At 41.3% G+C, this 18,080-nt stretch overlaps 1 protein-coding gene across 1 annotated transcript; it reads left to right on the top strand.

The window, feature by feature from the left end:
* The first annotated feature begins 120 nt into the window (after positions 1-120).
* On the top strand, positions 121-5,217 carry marchf5l (membrane-associated ring finger (C3HC4) 5, like). Its single transcript, XM_077243517.1, has 7 exons — positions 121-516; positions 1,022-1,121; positions 1,202-1,404; positions 2,488-2,618; positions 2,696-2,879; positions 4,390-4,556; positions 4,643-5,217. Exons 2-7 carry the CDS (start codon positions 1,093-1,095, stop codon positions 4,802-4,804), a joined length of 876 nt encoding a protein of 291 aa, XP_077099632.1. The 5' UTR covers positions 121-516; positions 1,022-1,092; the 3' UTR covers positions 4,805-5,217.
* The last annotated feature ends 12,863 nt before the right edge of the window (positions 5,218-18,080 follow it).

The raw sequence follows: 18,080 nt of genomic DNA, 5'->3' as shown, positions 1-18,080 counted from the left end.
AGTTTGACAACCTCCTAGACTTACACAAAAATAAAAATTATATTGTATAATTTTTAAAAGTGCGTTAATTTTATAAATGGATTTATATATGTTATGCTCATATGTAATTGGAAATTAATGGTATTTCTTTTTTTTTTAATAATGGAGAGGATAATGACACACAACTGCAGTAACAGTTAGCAGAGAGGTAACGTTAGCTATTTAAAAAAAAAACATAATAAATATTGAATTAGCATATTGTATATTGAACAATTATCAAACACACTTAATTAACTTTTTGTGTTTATTTAAGCATTATTTTACAATATGTAAGACTATAAATAAATACGCGGTTAAACATGAAATGGATATTATAGCACATTCGGGACATTTATTGTGACAACCGGAAGTAGCTTATCAGGAAATTGCTCTTCATGAGGTTGTTATTCTGTCCTCCGAGAAATTGAAAGTGTCAAATCAACCAGAGATCCAAACTACACGACTATCAGAAAAGATTAATCTACAAAACATCTTCAGGTGAGGATCTTCATTTGAATTCAGTTAACAATGTTGGCTGAATGACCAGTTGCGGTATGTTTATTGCTGTAAAAACTTAAATGTTGAGGTATGGGGCTGTTTGGTTTGTTTACAGTGAGTTATACCAAATTAAAATTGTGTTGAATCATACATTTAAATTTGCGCAGTTTCCACTGCCCTGACTTTCACACATGATCAAGGCCTGATTAACATAAAAATTATAATGATAATGTAATTGCAAAACAATTATAGCGCATCTATTATACAAAGACAGACGTTAGAAGAATAAATATAATATAACTATCATGCCATGTATCATACCATATCCTATGCTATATTTAAAAATACCTTTTATTGAAATATTTTAATATCTGTAATATAAATGATGCTGACCACCCTAATATAAGATCCAGTATATTATGTGTTAAGCACCAAGTATTATTGAATAAAAAAATGCAATATAGCAAATATTCTTGTATTTAAGTCTAATAATCTCTGTTAACAGGTGTTGTACACTGAGCCTGCTCTGGCTCACTCATGTTGGAGCTGGAGACCGTGGATCAAACCTGACACAAGATGGCCTGTGTAGATGAGCCTCCAGAGAAGTGAGTTTCTCCATTTGTTGTGAATCACGGTTTAGTAGTACTCTTAGATATGTGCTCACTAACATGTCGTCCAACGACAGGCACTGCTGGGTTTGTTTTGCCACGGAGAAGGAGGATCGTGCTGCAGAATGGGTCAGTCCGTGCCGCTGTAAGGGCTGCACTAAGTGGATCCATCAGTCTTGCTTACAGCGTTGGCTTGATGAAAAACAGAAGGGAAACAGTGGTGGAGCCGTCAGCTGCCCGCAATGTGGCACTGAATATCATATAGTTTTCCCCAAAATGGGTAAGTATATTATTCCACTTCACTTTTTTGAAGCGAGACTTACTGATACCGGTTTCCTCTTTCATTGTATGTCTTGTTATGGACTCTTACATATTTTATGCAAATCCTTATTGCACCAGATCACTGCCCGTTTATAAAAATATTCTGGACAATTTTCTCCCGATAAGACTTTAGTAGTGTTGTTAGCTCCGTTTCGCACCAGTGTTGTTATTAACTAAAACTAAACTATTTAATAAAATATTTTTTGTTAACTGATAGAAAGCTCATGTAAATGAAAATAAAAATATTAGATGGAAAAACATGAACATAAAAAATGTAAATGATAATTGAAATACTGAAATAAGTTTAAGTTGAAGACTAAAACTTAAATACAAATAAATGAAAGCTAAGCTAAAGCTGAGATAAATTATAAATATTAGATGAACAATTAAAATTGAAATACTGAAAAACAAACTTAAAAAATGTAAACGATAATTGAAATACTGAAATAAAATAAGCTTAAGTTGAACTTGAAATAAAACAATTACTAAAGCCCAAATAAAAATAAATTAAAGCTAGTCTATCAACAACAACAAAATTGTTAACGGAAATAAAGCTGAGATATATTAAATATAAATATTAATGAAATACTTAAACTTAAAAAAAATGTAAATGAAAATTGAAATACTAAAATAGCTATACTTTTTTTTAAATGAATAAAAAAATGGTAAAAGTATATAAAGCAAGCTGAAATTAAAATGAAAACGGTCAAAATAAATGTTCAAAATATTAATAATTCCTCTTAAAAGTGACACGACACGATATAGTAACCCACACTCAGAATGTCCTCTGTATTTAAATAGAATATAAGTAATACTAAATATTAGTTTTATAACAGTTTTGCACTCATTTTCACTTACCATTTAAGTACATCGTCATGTATTTAATTTTTGAATAATTCATAAAATTAGCTCAGAAAATGTGACAAAAGTGCACAGATGCTGTGTGGGCTTACTAATGACTAATATTCCGTCATTCTGTGTGGCTGTTATTTTGGTCATTGAATAGGGAAGTGTTAAATGTGTGGTTTTGTCTCTCTTCCAGGGCCTCTGGTGTACTTCCTCCAGCAAGTGGATCGAGCTCTGTCCAGGGCCAGTCCGTTCGCTGCGGCTGGAGTGGTGGTCGGCACCGTTTACTGGTCAGCCGTGACCTACGGTGCCGTCACGGTTATGCAGGTGCGTTGAAGACAGGAGGAAGAAAGGAGCTTGGCTCTCCTTGGCTCTTTTGAACACTTTTTCTTCTCTGTTTTTAGGTGGTGGGGCATAAGAAGGGTCTGGATGTGATGGAGCGTGCAGATCCTCTCTTCCTGCTCATGGGTTTACCCACCATCCCCGTCATGCTGGTGCTGGGGAAAATGATCCGCTGGGAGGATTACGTGGTGCGGCTCTGGCAGCGACACTCTTCCAAGCTTCAGATCTTCAGCGGGCTTGTACCTGGTATGTGGAAGACAGGGTTAAACTGGGCTTTCGTTCATGTTTGTTCTTTATACTTACACTAAAACTATCAAAAATCGTTTTCGTTAATTGAAATTAAAGTCGCGTCAGTGCGTGTTTATTGCAACATGCGTGAGGGGGGAGGGGGGATCTGTGGCGTGTGCACGAACTGTGATTGACAGTCAGATCTCACACAGCCCTGCGCTGATTGGACCAGAAGAACCGGGAGCGGTGGATTTTTGCAAAACAAACAACAGGCTCTAAAACCGGCTGATTTATGTTGTTCTGTCGGAGCATAGTGTCGGTTTCAGTGAATATGATCAAAAAAATCTTGCCGACTGCAGCTTTAAGCTTGAACTAAATTTAGAATGAAAGCTTTTTTTTATGTTTTCAGTTTTCATTTAGATTTCATTTAGAAGTTTGTTTTAGTCATTTTGTTATTATTAAGAAAAACGATTATATTTTGCTTTAATTAATTTTTTTATATTTTCCGTTCATTTGTTGAAGTATTGATATTATTAACATTACAACGTAAATTAAAAAGCTAAATATAATAATTTTTTTTACATAAATGACTAAAACCTAATCTAAAATTAAAGCTTTTGTTTTTATTTTATTTTAAGTTTTAGTCATTGTGTTATTTGCTTTTGTCATTATTAAAAAACAATTAGATTCATCTTTAATTTATTTTTATATTTTCAGTTAATTTGTTGAAATTAAAACAATATAAACAAAGCGTTTGTTTTTATGAAAAGTGTGAAATTTTCATTTTAGTTTGTCACTTTTTATTTGCTTTTGTTATATTTATTTATTTTTAAACTATCATATTTAGTTTTTTCAGTTTTAGTAATTTTAGTACTTCAAATTGCCTTTTATTTTTATATTTTCAGCTTCAGCAAAGTACTTAAATTACGAAAATTGAAACTGAAATAAAAAATAAATGAAAGCTCAATATAATTTTTTTAAAACATAAAATGACAAACTTAAACTAAAATGAAAGCTTTTATTTTTCTATTTTCATTTTAGTTTAAGTTTGTCACTTTTTAATTGCTTTTGTCATTTTTATTTTTAAAAAAGCAACTATATTTAGCTTTATTTTATTTCAGTTTTAGTCATTTTAGTACTTCAACTAATTAACTTTTATTTTTATATTTTCAGTTAAGTCGTTGAAGTACTAAAATTGAAATTAAAAAAGCTAAATATAAATGTTTTTTTTAAAATTAAAGCTAATTCAAAATATTAATAAATACTATAATAGTATAATGTACACACTACTAAAATAACACAGGTTCATCCAAAAATGTACATTTGGACATTATTTACTCACCCCCTCATTCTAAACCCATTTTAATATGTATAAATATTAGTTAAATAGCTAAATTTTGGGTGAACTGTTCCTTTAAAGTTTAAACTAAAGCATCTTAGAATTGATTATTTACCGTCATAATCATACCGTAAGCTTATTATAATAATCAAGCATTTTTTAAGCTCAAAATATCATGTGTTTGCACAGGGATGGGTCGTGCTCTGCCCCGCGCCCCAGCAGAAGGCGGATACGGAGGAGACCATCTCTCTGTGTCCCGAACCCTGTGTGGAGCCCTCATCTTCCCCTCCATCGCCAGCCTGGTGGGTCGTCTCCTGTTCCGCAGAGTCCCGTCAAACCTGCAGCGCACCATCCTGGTGAGAGTCCACAGCCCTGAGCGCCTACCGTACAACCTGGAATTACATTAGCAAGTGCAAAGCCTAACCCAGTTTTCCTCTTCCAGGGTGGCATTGCCTTCGTGGTGATTAAGGGAGTGCTGAAAGTGTATTTCAAACAGCAGCAGTACCTCATCCAGGCCAACAGACACATCCTGAATTACCCTGAGCCCGAGGGACGAGCAGAGGGCGCTGTTGAGGACGACAACGAAGACAGTAGCAATGAATGACGAGGATGCACTTGAGGAAATCAACAAATGAACTGTAGTATAGGATTCGCAGAATAAAAATACATATTTACGGATGTTTAAAGACATAATATTTCAGCTTCACATGGCTCTAATATAGCACAAACACGTTTGCTATGTGTTATTATAATGCAATGATGGCTGAAAATCTGTGAGAAACTCTTGCTGGGGTGTTGAATTGCTTGTAATTGCGAAATGCACCTTCAGATGGCGCCAAAACAAAGCTGGAAACTGCACTGTGCACTGATGTCTGGGGAAGAAAGACATTGTTATTTATGCTGCAAATGTACCAGCAGAATCATGAGATGAGAATGAGTTTATTGATTCTAATTGAAGGCAATACACACTTTAGGCTCTTAAAAAGCAATTACTAATAAAGATTATAAACCCAGAAACTTTGACTTAGATGCATTACTGTAATCGTTTTTGATAAAGGTGGTACAACCTGGGAAAAAAGATCAATTTGCATATCTGGGCTAGACCAGTCCAGGATCAGATGTCATATTTGACCCCAAAATCAAAAGAGATTTTATATTTGTTTTATATTATGAATGTATTTTGCTTAAAGAAAATAAAACCAATTTTTAGGACAGTTAAGATTGGTAACATTATTAGGGGGTACAACATGGAAAGAAACATCTGGATCATTTCACTACAAAAATTAAAGAAATAATATTCTGCATAAAGATATATTTTTTAGAGCTATTACATTTTTTGCTTTTTTGCATTGGATATGTGATGTATTAAATAGATGTATTTACAGACCGAATTCAAATGAGCTGTAATGCACTTGGATGTTTATTATTATATTATTAGTGATTGTCATTGTTTTCAATGTTTCTCATTTTAATGCAAAAGGCCTTTATGTATTAAAATAAAAAAATATATATTTATACATTATTGGAAACACAAATTAACTGGTGTACTTAACTAATTTAAAAAAATGAAAACTTATTTTAAAGTGTTACCATATTTAAATTTTTCAATAAAAGGTAAATATATATATATATATACTGTATGATGTAGCTGCAGCATATGCAATATAAATTAAATCATAAATAAATATTTTAATTTTAACATTAAAGTTAAAGTTAAAAGGAGAATTTTTCAGAGTAATGAGATTTTTGTCATGAAAATAATGTATCAATCCAACCAATCTTAATGGTGCTAACAATTGGGTTTTTTTCTTTATGCAATATACATGCATAACATAAAATAAACAAAACATCTTTTTTGATTTGGGGTCAAAAAGATATGACATTTGATCTTGGACAGCTCTCATAAGATTCGCATGAAAACTGCTTTTGAAATAAGATGAAAATACTGAGTGGATCTAATAAATGTGTGAGTGTTGATCACATTTTAAAGGCATAGTTCACCCAAAAATAAAATGTTGTCATCATTTACTCAGCCTCAAGTTGTTCCAAACCTGTATAAGTTTCTTTCTTCTGTTGAACACAAAAGATAATATTTTAAAGAATGTTGGTAAACAGAGAGTTGATGGTAGTATTTTATTAATTTTTTTACAATGGAAGTCAATGGCTACTGTAAAAGGCCATAGATTATTTTGTTAATCTTGTTTACTCGTGATCTCGACATAACAAAAGTTGTTTTCTGGTTATCACGACTTAATATTCTCGGGATCTCTACAAAAGAAAAGTAGTTATTTTTACAATGATTGTTTAATTCTACAAAAACAAACACAAACCTCAGAGCCTCTGTCGACAGATAAACCGTGCACTCATAGGCCTATTGTGGATATTTCGGCAAAAAGTTTGCTTCAGTTAATAATTAAGTCTACAATAAATTAATTAGACTAATATGGGCTAATTCATCACTGTTAAATCAATGTACGCAAAACATTTTATTTGTGTAACTTAGAGAACATTTTTTTATGTCGAGATCACGAGAAAATTAAGTCTGATAATGAGAAAACAACTTTTGTTATGTCGTGATCACGAGAAAACAAGAAAGAATAATAATAACTAGATTAAAAAGTTTGTCGAGACAAACTTTAAGTTGGCTTGTGAAAGTTTTGACCAGAAAGTTTGAAGAAGTTTAAAGTAGTTTGAAGTTTAAATTAGTTTGTTTAAATTAGTTTAAAGTGTAAATAAGTTTAAAGTTTAAATAAGTTTAAATTAGTTTAAATTAGTTTAAAGTTTAAAGTAGTTTGAAGTTTAAATTAGTTTATAGTTTAAATTAGTTTAAAGTGTAAATTATTTTGAAGTTTAAAGTAGTTTAAAGTTTAAAGTATAGTTTGAAGTAATTTAAAGTTGCTGGGGAGTAATTTAAAGTAGTGGGTTGCTAAGGTGTTCTGGGTGGTTGCTAGGTGGTTGCTAGGGTGTTCTGGGTGGTTGCTAGGTGGTTGCTAGGGTATTCTTGGTGGTTGCAAGGGTGTTGCTAGGCGGTTGCTAAGATGTTCTGGGTGGTTGCTAGGGGGTTGCTATGGTGTTCTAGGTGGTTGTTAGGTGGTTGTTAGGGTGTTATGGGTGGTTGCTATGGTGTTGCTAGGTGGTTGCTAGGGTATTCTGGGTGGACACTACGGTGTTGCTAGTCCGTTGCTGGGGTATTCTGGGTGGTCGCTATGGTGTTGCTAGGCCGTTGATATGGTATTCTGAGTGGTTGCTAGGGTGTTGCTAGGCAGTTGCTAGGGTATTCTGAGTGGTTGCTAGGGTGTTGCTAGGTGGTTGCTATGGTGTTCTGGGTGGTTGCTAGGCGGTTGCTAGGGTGTTCTCAGTGGTTGCTATGGTGTTGCTAGATTGTTGCTAGGATATTCTGGGTGGTTGCTATGGTGTTGCTAGGTGGTTGCTATGGTGTTCTGAGTAGTTGCTAGGCAGTTGCTAAGTTATTTTGGGTGATTGCTAGGGTGTTCTGGATGGTTGCAAGGCGGTTTCTAGGCTGTTCTGGGGGGTTGCTATGGTGTTGCTAGGGTGTTCTAAGATATTTTGGACTGTTGCTAGGGTGTTCTAAGGTATTCTGGGTGGTCGATACAGTGTTGCTAGGTGGTTGCTCGGGTGCTCTGGGTGGTTGCTATGGTGTTCTGGGTGGTTGCTATGACGTTACTAGGCGGTTGCTATGGTGTTCTGGGCGATTGCTAGGCTGTTCTGAGTGTTTGCCAGACGGTTGCTAGGGTATTCTGGGTGGTTGCTATGATGTTGCTAGGTGGTTGCTAGGGTGTTCTGGGTGGTTGCTATGGTGAACTATTTATGAGTTTATAAGTTTATGAGTTTATGAATTCATTTGTTCATAAGTGTATGAATTCATGAGTTTATAAGTGTATGAGTTTATGACATTAGAGTTTATAAGTTTAGAGTAAGAGTTCAGAGTTTATTAATTTATGAGTTTGAGTTCATAAGTGTATGAATTCATGAGTTTATAAATGTACGAGCTTATGAGTTTAGAGTTTATAAGTTTAAATAAGTCTAAGAGTTCAAGTTTAGAGTTTATTAATTTATTATGAGTTTAAGAGTTTAAGTGTAGATAGACAAGTGTCATAGATAGATGAGTTTATTAGTTTAAATTAATGTTAATGTCAATGGCTCATATAGTATATAGAATGGCAGTTTGATTTAAAGCAACACTAAGTAAGATTTTTTACCTTAAAATAATGTTTCCAAAATCGTTTCAGTGGTTCATCAAGTCGTGACATGGCGAAATGCACTTATGCCACAGCTTTGCGGTCCTTTGTCTGATATATCCACGCTATGTAAGATTGCCAGATCGGGTCGCGTTTCTGTAGTTCTAATGAGACATAAGAAAAGTACTAATTTGACCTCGTGTCTTCAGGAGGACATATCGGCCAGATCAGCCTCCGCCGGACATGACAGTTGTTTATTTTTCAACTGCTGCTGCTTTGCATTCGGAGCCGCCCACGCTCTCGCTATTTTCTCCGTTTCTTCTCACGGCTGCCCGCCACGGAATATCTCCGATTTCTTCGCTGGTATGTCACTGTCTAAGCCTGCAGCCTCTCCAGGGGATAGCCTATCACGGGCCTGCCCGGCCGCGTGTGGTGCCCTTATCGCGGCTAAGGTACTTCATTAGCTTTGCGTGGTCTGTTTGGGTCCTAAGCACCCCTGGGAAGCCATGGAGAACCCGGAGAATTGCAGTTTCTGCCTCATGCTGCCTAGGAAGCTGCTTAAATGCCGTTTTAAGGTGTCAGTGACACAGTGCACCGGGCTCAGCCCTTCTGACTCGGACGGGGGATACGGTGATGACAACGCGCTACCAGGGGCCTCCCGGGGCGCAACGTCTCTCATCTGGGCTGACCAGCCCAATCCCGCCTTCCCCGAGGACATCTTCGAGGACAACCTCGCTCTCGTCCACGAACCGCCCGGTTCTGGCGAAGAGGAGGATGCGGCCATTCTTTGAGTTTCAGAGGACGAGGAGGCTATCCCGCCCTCTGGTGTTCCCCAGGCTACCGCCCACGCGACTCTGCCTCAAGCCATCCTCCTGGAAGTGTGTGAGCGAGTGGCCGCTCGTCTCAACATTGAATGGCCGGCACCTCAGAGCGCCACATACGGGGAGAGGGATATTTATGATGGAAAAGTGCTGGGACCCCCTCCCGGCCCGAGGAAACAACTCTTCCCCATCCTCCCGGCGTGTGCGAAGCACATGAGGAATTATTGGAGCGACCCGCTCGACTTCAAACATGGTCTCACGGGACTCGAGGTTAAGGACATGGCAGCGCACGGTATGGGCGAACCCCCCGCCGTTGAGCCTTCCATCGCCAGGCACCTTAACCCCGCTCAGGGCGGGCTGCTCGCTCCCCCTAAGCCGGTCTTGCCCAACAAGATGGACCGTTTTGCTGCCTCCGTTCACCAGGCAGCTTATAAGTCCTCGGCCGTGGCTGTCAGGGCCCTTAACGTTTCTTCGCTCCTCTCCGCCTACCAGGCAGAGATCCTCGAAGAATTGGGGCAACAATTGGAAAAGGGAAATCCTTCTGAAACCCTGTGGAAGGAGATCCTCACGGTGAACGACCTCGTCCTCCGTAACGTTCGGCAGGCTGTCCAAGCTTGCGGACGCTCCATGGCGCTTTCCGTGGTGGGAGAGCGCGCACTCTGGCTGAACCTGTCAGGACTCCTTGACAGTGAGAAACGGTGCTTCGCGGGTGCGCCAGTGGAGCCCGGCCGGGCTCTCTTTGGTCCCGCCGTCGCACTGATGCAACAACGGTGTGACGATAAGAGGAAGGAGGATGAGGCCTTCAAGCTTTGCCTTCCCAGGAAGGCAGTCCCACGCCAGGCGCCCACTGTGCGTTTGTCTAACCCACCGGCCACGGGATGACATTTTCATCAGGGCAAGGAAAAGCCCCGCAACAAACCACCCCCACGGCAACGTAACCCAGCACCTACAAACAGGCACTGGGGTAAGCCCGCTCCCGCCACGGCCGCGGCCGGGAGACCTGCGAATTCCAACCCCACCGACTCGAAACGCAAGCGGCCTGCCTGATGTTCAGCCGATGGGGGCATCGAGTCCATGATCACGGGCCGCGAGCCCTTCGGACTTCCCGCCTCTTCTAGGACCCCCGTCCAAGAGACCCAGGGGGTCCCGCGGATGGATCAGCTCACCGCCTGTCAAGACTGCCCAGTTCGTGTGTTTGAGAAATGTGTGTTTTCCCCCCACGTTCAGGGGGCCCTCTGTGAGGGAAAGTTTAAGCTCAGTGTCACCACACTGCCCACACTCTGTTCCCCTCACTCTCTCAATAAAGGCTTCGGCCCCAGTGTTTGCGCAACACAAAACACAAAAAAAAATGAATTCGTTTCGGAGAGAAAACCTCTCTCCGCAGAGAGAACTCATCTCGCTGCAGAGAGAGAAAATCCCTCCGAACCCCCGCATGTCGCCTCTAGTGTGTCCACTAGATGGCGCCATTGAATCACAAATAAACCTGTTGGTCTCACACAGCTCCGCTCTGGCCCGAGCGGGAGCACTCGCGAGTCACTAAGCGGCTTGGCGAACCGTTTCAGCTCCCGAGTGGGTGATGCGTTCAGTAATGCAGGGTTGCAGATTGCAATTCGCAGTAAAACCCCCGCATTTCAACGGCATTCTCTTTTCTCACACGGAAGAGAACGCCTCTCACATTCTGAAAGAGTAAATTTCATCTCTCTTAAACAAGGGAGCGATTCAGGTGGTCCCCCCGGATCTGATGAACCAGGTCTTTTATTCCCGTTATTTTCTGGTCCCGACAAAAGGCGGCTCTCTCCGCCCTATCTTGAACCTTCGAGTGTTGAACAAACATTTGAGGAAATACAATTTCAGAATGCTGACACAGGGCGCACTCGCCCGTGCCATAAAACAGAACGACTGATTAACATCAGTCGTTCTGAAAGATGCTTTCTTTCACATAAGCATCTATCCTCCGCACAGGAAGTTTCTTCGTTTCGCCTATCAGGTAATATGTTACGAATTCACAGTTCTTCCGTTTGGACTCAGTTTGAGTCCCCGGTCTTTCTGTCTGTGCGCGGAGGCGGGCTTAGCACCTCTGAGAATATCAGGCCTGAGAATCCTGACTAACATAGACAATTGGCTCATCATAGCCGAATCAAAGGAGAAGGTTTTGCAGGACACCGGCCGTGTGCTCGCGCACATCACATCGCTCGAGTTCCAAGTGAATGTGAGCAAGAGCAATTTCACGCCCAGTCAGAATGTCATTTTCCTGGGCTTGAAGTTGAACTCGGTCTCCATGCGAGCGCGTCTCTCTCAAGAGCGCGTTCGCTCTCTGATATACTGTCTGTCGCAGTTCAGAGAAGGGGCGAAAGTGCAATATCGCACATGTCTCAGGCTGCAGGGTCTCATGGCTTCATCCACCCAAGTTGTGCCGTTGGGACTCCTGAGGATGAGGGCGTTCATGAAATGGGTTATGTCACTACATTTCAGCCCGATTCGCGACCTTTGCTCAGCTACTGTTCGGACGCTCTCGCTTACTGCTCCGCGCTTTGCTCTATCGCTTTTATATTTCTATATTTTATCTCCTTTTATCACCTAATTTTAACTTCAGCAAATCAGCACAGTGCTCAAACGTTTGGATTACTACAAAAAAAAGCAGAATTATTTTATTCAACCAGCCTCCCACTGAAAGCTTACATTCCGGGGAAGAGAAAACAAAACTGCCTACATTCATAAGGATAAGAAAATGCCTCCTCTGGAATCTACTTGCTGCTCCAACTGCCACAGACTTTTACAAAGGATTGCAATTCTTGAAACAAAGTTAATTGCGGGACCACCAAACCAGACGGAACACACAACAGAGCTTCGTCATGGACGTCCTCAGCATACAGCCGGTGAGTCCCATGAATCTAGTGCTTCTCGACAGGCCATACTGAGTGTAGAGAAACAAGCCGATCGTTTTACTAATCGATGGCACAAACAGGGTGCGAGACCCAAAGGCACTCGAGACATCAGATTGTCACGAGCATCACATATTACTGCAGTAGCATCCTCTACCCCAGATACGGCTCTGACAAGGACTGCAAACACTGGTCTCCTACCACCGCCTATACATCTTGAGAACAGATTTGAAGTATTAATGAATGAGGAATCCCCAAATTTGATGAATGTGATCACACACAGACAGAATCAGCCAGTAGCTAACACTGATGCTAACTGGGGCTCAAGGTCGAGCAGACAGCGGCACTCAGCTCACAGTGCAGCCGAGCCCAGGACTCTGATAGTGGGCGACTCCGTAATCAGAAACATTAATAGCAGGGATACAACAACGTGCTGCCTTCCACAAGCAACAACATCTGATGTAAACAGGGAACTTGAGAACATTCTGATGAAACATAAGACTGCAAATCGACTCATCATTCATGTGGGGAAGAATGATATTCATAAAGAGCAGTCGGAACTTCTTAAAAAGGATTTCAATGAACTTTTTGAAACACTTAAAAGACTGAAAGTTCAAACATTCATCAGTGGACCACTCCCAGCAAGAGGAACAAACAGGTTTTCACGGTTGCTTGGGCTTAATACATGGCTGCAAAAAACCTGCAATATAAAAGGAGTGAACTTTATTGACAACTTCAATCTTTTCTGGAGTCAGAGGCAACTGTTTCAACAGGATGGCCACCACCCAAACAAACTTGGTTCAAGAGTGCTAAAGGACAATATCTACTTCTCCCTCCGTCATCCTTCTGCAATGTGTGCCAATCCACTCAACCTGAATGGCACACACACACCTGGATACAGTATGAATGACCACAGGATTTCACTTCAGCCCCTGAATGGACATGCGGTTGACACATCACACAAGGACAGTGATAACACCACTCAGCCACAACAACCTCTGCTCACGGACACAATCTCAGCTGAGCCCTGCCCACAGAGCTCACCACAGACAGACTGTGACATACCAGCACTGCTCCAATATACAGCACCCAAGGACGACTTTCTGGAAAACAGCCAGGGAAACCAGGACAGCATATTACAGCCTCCAATAACACCAGAGCAAAAATCACTCTCACTGGAAACATTATCACTCTCTCCAGCATCTCCACTTCTGTGCTTCTCAGAGAAAATGGAACAACTGGTGCACGCTGGAACTAGACTATCCCACTCTTTTGCTGCGAGCCCCCAGATACCAACCAAAAAACGCCAGGCCCCACAACCACCAAAGCCTACGGGCCCAGCTCGCCCTCCCCCTCCCCCTGTGAGAGCTCTTCGGCCTCTGCCACAGCGCCAGGGCCCACACCCTCCTCCAGCGGCTCGAGGTGAACCAAAAACAACTGATACCAGCTCTCAGTGATATGTGTCGGGTCCCCGCTATGATAACAATAACTTTCTCAAATGTTTACAGAACAAGCGGGAACCCAGTGTGCCTGTATGTTTTTCTATTGCTGTTCAATTACATGATAGAAAGTCTAAGGCCTTCAAAAGCCGTACAGCAAACCCATCTAATCTGGTGCCTATTACACGACATACCAAGATTGCTGTGGGGACAAAAAGTAAGACTGTTAAGTTAGCACTTTTAAACATCCGCTCACTTAAAAATAAATCACTTTTAGTCAATGACTTAATAACCACATACAACCTGGATTTTATGTTGCTAAATGAAACTTGGCTAGAAGAAAGTTGCAGTGCAACAGTCCTCAATGAAACAGCCCCTCCTAACTTTACTTTTATGAGTGTCTGCAGAGCTGTCAGAAGAGGCGGAGGTTTAGCTGCTCTTTATAAAGATGTCTATCAATGTAAGCAAATATCATTTGGGAATTACCCGTCTTTCGAATATCTGGGTATTGTGTTAAAAGGTGCTCCACGCATTTTACTTATCATTGTTTACAGGCCTCCAAAATACTCTCCAGCTTTTGCTGAGAACTTAACAGAACTGTTAAGTTCTATTTCCTCAGAGTTTGACTGCTTTGCCATTGCTGGAGATTTTAACATTCACATAGATAATGCAGAAAACAATATGGCAAAAGAAATCAAAACTGTTTTAAAAACTTTTGATCTGACTCAGCATGTACATGGAGCCACACATAATCGTGGACACACTCTAGATTTACTTATCAGTAAGGGTCTAAACATTTCATCAATTGTTATTAAGGATGTAGCACTGTCTGATCATTTTTGTATTTTCTTTGATATATTGATCTCTCCTGCCATTGAAGCTAGATCTGTGTCTGTCAAGAAGAGATGCTTAAATGAGAATACTAGTGTACTATTTATGAAGGCTATATCTTTAACACCAAGCATATCTGCTGACTCTGTTGATTTTCTCCTTGACTCTTTTAACTCAAAAGTTAAGAGTGTAATTGATGATATTGCTCCTGTGAAAGTCAGGAAGAAGAGTGGCAGACAAAAAGCACCTTGGAGAAACTCAACAGCAGTGCAAAATATGAAAAGACAATGCAGAAAAGCAGAGCGCATGTGGCGGAAGACAAAACTTGTAGTCCATTATAACATCTACAAAGACAGCATCCATGCTTTCAATAAGGAACTAAGCAAAGCTAGACAGACTTTTTTCTCGAATATTATAAACAGCAATATAAACAACACGCGCACTCTTTTTGCTACTGTAGAGAGACTGACAAACCCCCCAAGCCAGATTCCCAGTGAAATGCTCTCAGTGAGAAAGTGCAGTGAGTTTGCTTCTTTCTTCTCTGAGAAAATCAATAATATCAGAAAGGTGATCAGCTCATCCTTGAGTTGCGCTGGGGTCAGGCAGATCAAACAACAGCACGAGAAAGTAGCCACTATGTCTGATTTCGAAGAAATTGATGGCAAAATTTTGGAAGAAACCGTACAGCAACTAAAAACATCAACCTGCGCCCTTGATGCACTTCCCACATCTTTTTTCAAAAATGTGTTACACAGCTTAGAAGCAGATCTCCTAGAAGTGGTAAATGCCTCACTTCTCTCTGGGAGTTTTCCGACCTCCCTGAAAACTGCTGTTGTCAAGCCCCTCCTGAAAAAGAGCAATCTGGATAAGACCATATTAAACAACTATAGACCGATCTCAAATCTTCCTTTCATAGGCAAGATCATTGAAAAAGTTGTCTTCAATCAGCTGAACAAATTCTTAAGCTCGAATGGATACTTTGACCATTTTCAATCTGGTTTCCGACCGCACCACAGTACAGAGACCGCGCTCATAAAGATAATAAATGATATTCGCTTAAATACTGATACAGGCAAATTATCAGTGCTGGTACTACTCGACCTCAGTGCTGCATTTGACACTGTCGATCACAAAATACTTCTTGACAGGCTGGAAAACTGGGTCGGGCTTTCTGGGATAGTCCTAAAATGGTTCAGGTCATACTTAGGAGGCAGAGGTTATTATGTGAGTATAGGAGACCATAAGTCTGAGTGGACATCCATGACATGCGGAGTCCCTCAAGGCTCAATTCTTGCGCCACTCCTATTCAACCTGTACATGCTCCCAATGAGCCAAATAATGAGAAAGAACCAAATCGCTTACCACAGCTATGCAGACGACACACAGCTCTACTTATCCCTATCGCCTAACGATTACAGCCCCATTGACTCCCTTTGCCAATGCATTGATGAAGTAAACAACTGGATGTGCCAAAACTTTCTTCAGTTAAACAAAGACAAAACTGAAGTCATTGCGTTTGGAAACAAAGATGAAGTTCTCAAGGTGAACGCATACCTTCAGTCTAGGGGTCAAACAACTAAAAATCAAGTCAGGAATCTTGGTGTGTCTCTGGAGTCAGACCTTAGTTTCAGTAGTCATGTCAAAGCAATAACTAAATCAGCATATTATCACCTGAAAAATATTGCAAGAATTAGATGCTTTGTTTCCAGTCAAGACTTAGAAAAACTTGTGCATGCTTTCATCACCAGTAGGGTGGATTATTGTAATGGACTTCTCACTGGCCTTCCCAAAAAGACCATAAGACAGTTGCAGCTCATACAGAACGCTGCTGCTAGGATTCTGAGCAGAACCAGAAAATATGAACACATCACACCAGTCCTCAGGTCTTTACACTGGCTGCCAGTTACATTTAGGATTGATTTTAAAGTATTATTACTGGTATATAAATCATTCAATGGCCTAGGACCTCAATACATTGCAGATATGCTCACTGAATATAAACCCAACAGATCACTCAGATCATTAGGATCACATCGGCTAGAAATACCAAGGGTTCACTCTAAGCATGGCGAGTCTGCTTTTAGCTACTATGCCAGCCGCAGCTGGAACCAGCTTCCAGAAGAGATCAGATGTGCTCCTACAGTAGTCACATTCAAATCCAGACTCAAAACACATCTGTTTAGCTGTGCATTTACTGAATGAGCACTGTGCCACTGTTCGTCCGACTGTTTGCACTGTATTTTATTTTATGTTTTAATTATTCTGATTTCTGTATTTTATCTTTTATTCTAAACTGTTTTAATTATTCTGATTTCTTTTGATTATTTTAATTTCTTCTATGTAAAGCACTTTGAATTACCATTGTGTATGAAATGTGCTATATAAATAAACTTGCCTTGCCTTGCCTTGCCTTGCCTTTGCCGCTCGGTAACAGTGACACGCGCATGCTCCGCAGCCTTGCGCCACTGGGAGAGCGAAGACTTTTACGCACGGGGAACCCCTCTGGGGGCGGTTACGATACGGAAAGTTGTGACGACAGATGCGTCCTTAACAGGCTGGGGTGCCACCCAGGAGGGCAGAGCGGTGAAAGGTCTGTGGCCAAACAGACTACGTTCAGCGCACATAAACTATATAGAGCTTTTAACCATTTGGAAAGCTCTGAATCATTTTCTGCCTCGCCTGCAGGGACATCACGTTCTAGTACGGTGCGACAATACCACGGCTGTGGCTTATATCAACCGTCAGGGCGGCATGCGCTCGTCGAAACTCCACACTCTAGCTTACAAGCTTTTGGTGTGGAGCAGACGGGTTTTCCTGTCGCTACGCGCAACTCACGTTCAGGGCATTCTGAACAGAGGCGCGGATCTGCTATCAAGGGGAAACCCAATCTACGGAGATTGGCGTCTTCACCCGCAGATAGTGGAAATGCTATGGATGAGATTCGGACGGGCGAGCGTAGATCTATTCGCCTCGCGCGAAAACTACCATTGTCCTATGTTCTTCTCTCTAAGGGACATGGACGCGCCCCTCGGGGTGGACGCACTGGCCCACCCATGGCCCAGTGTGCTCCTGTATGATTTTCCTCCCCTGTGCCTGATAATTCCCACATTGGCCAGTGTGAGAGAGCAGGGCCTGTCCCTCATTCTGATAGCACCCAGGTGGCCCAAGGCACCATGGCTGGCGGAGATAGTTCCTCTGTTATACGCCGAGCCGTGGCACCTTCCCGTTCGCACAGATCTATTGTCCCAAGCCAACGGGGAGATTTACCACCCCCACCCAGACAGGGTGGCTCTCTGGGCCTGGCCCGTGAGAGGACGAACCTGAACGCACTTGGGCTTTCGCCGCGTGTCGTTGCCACTATTCAGAATGCCGGGGCCGTCTCCACACGGTCCTTATATGGCTGTAAGTGGCAAGTGTTCGAAGGGTGGTGGGATGGGCGCGATGTTACTACCGGCTGGATGTCACCAGAACCTCGGTAGCACATTCGGTTTTAGGGGTGGGGTCTTCTTAGCTCTTCCCTGTAACCCTGTTGGGAAAGAACCAATAAGAGTGAATGGGCCGGCTGGCCATGTTCATTCCTGTCACCAAACATTTACTTCCCTTTATGGGTATAGTTTATGTGCTTTGGTGGGTTGGGGTTACTATCATGTATGTGCCTCATGTATGTTTCAGGTGTGGCGTCACCTTTGCAGGTTCATGATTAATGGA

The sequence above is a fragment of the Siphateles boraxobius genome, unplaced genomic scaffold (assembly GCF_051911475.1).
Source record: "Siphateles boraxobius isolate OS27281-9 unplaced genomic scaffold, OSU_SipBor_1 25, whole genome shotgun sequence".
In the NCBI taxonomy this organism is placed as follows: domain Eukaryota; kingdom Metazoa; phylum Chordata; class Actinopteri; order Cypriniformes; family Leuciscidae; genus Siphateles; species Siphateles boraxobius.
The sequence above is the reverse complement of the archived record's forward strand: the minus strand, read 5'-3'. Positions and strand labels throughout refer to the sequence as shown.

Coding starts and splice junctions, on each gene's coding strand:
- marchf5l (XM_077243517.1), top strand. CDS start 1,093: ATGGCCTGTGTAGATGAGCCTCCAGAGAA. Junction 1,122..1,201: donor GTAGATGAGCCTCCAGAGAA/GTGAGTTTCTCC, acceptor GTCCAACGACAG/GCACTGCTGGGTTTGTTTTG. Junction 1,405..2,487: donor TATAGTTTTCCCCAAAATGG/GTAAGTATATTA, acceptor TCTCTCTTCCAG/GGCCTCTGGTGTACTTCCTC.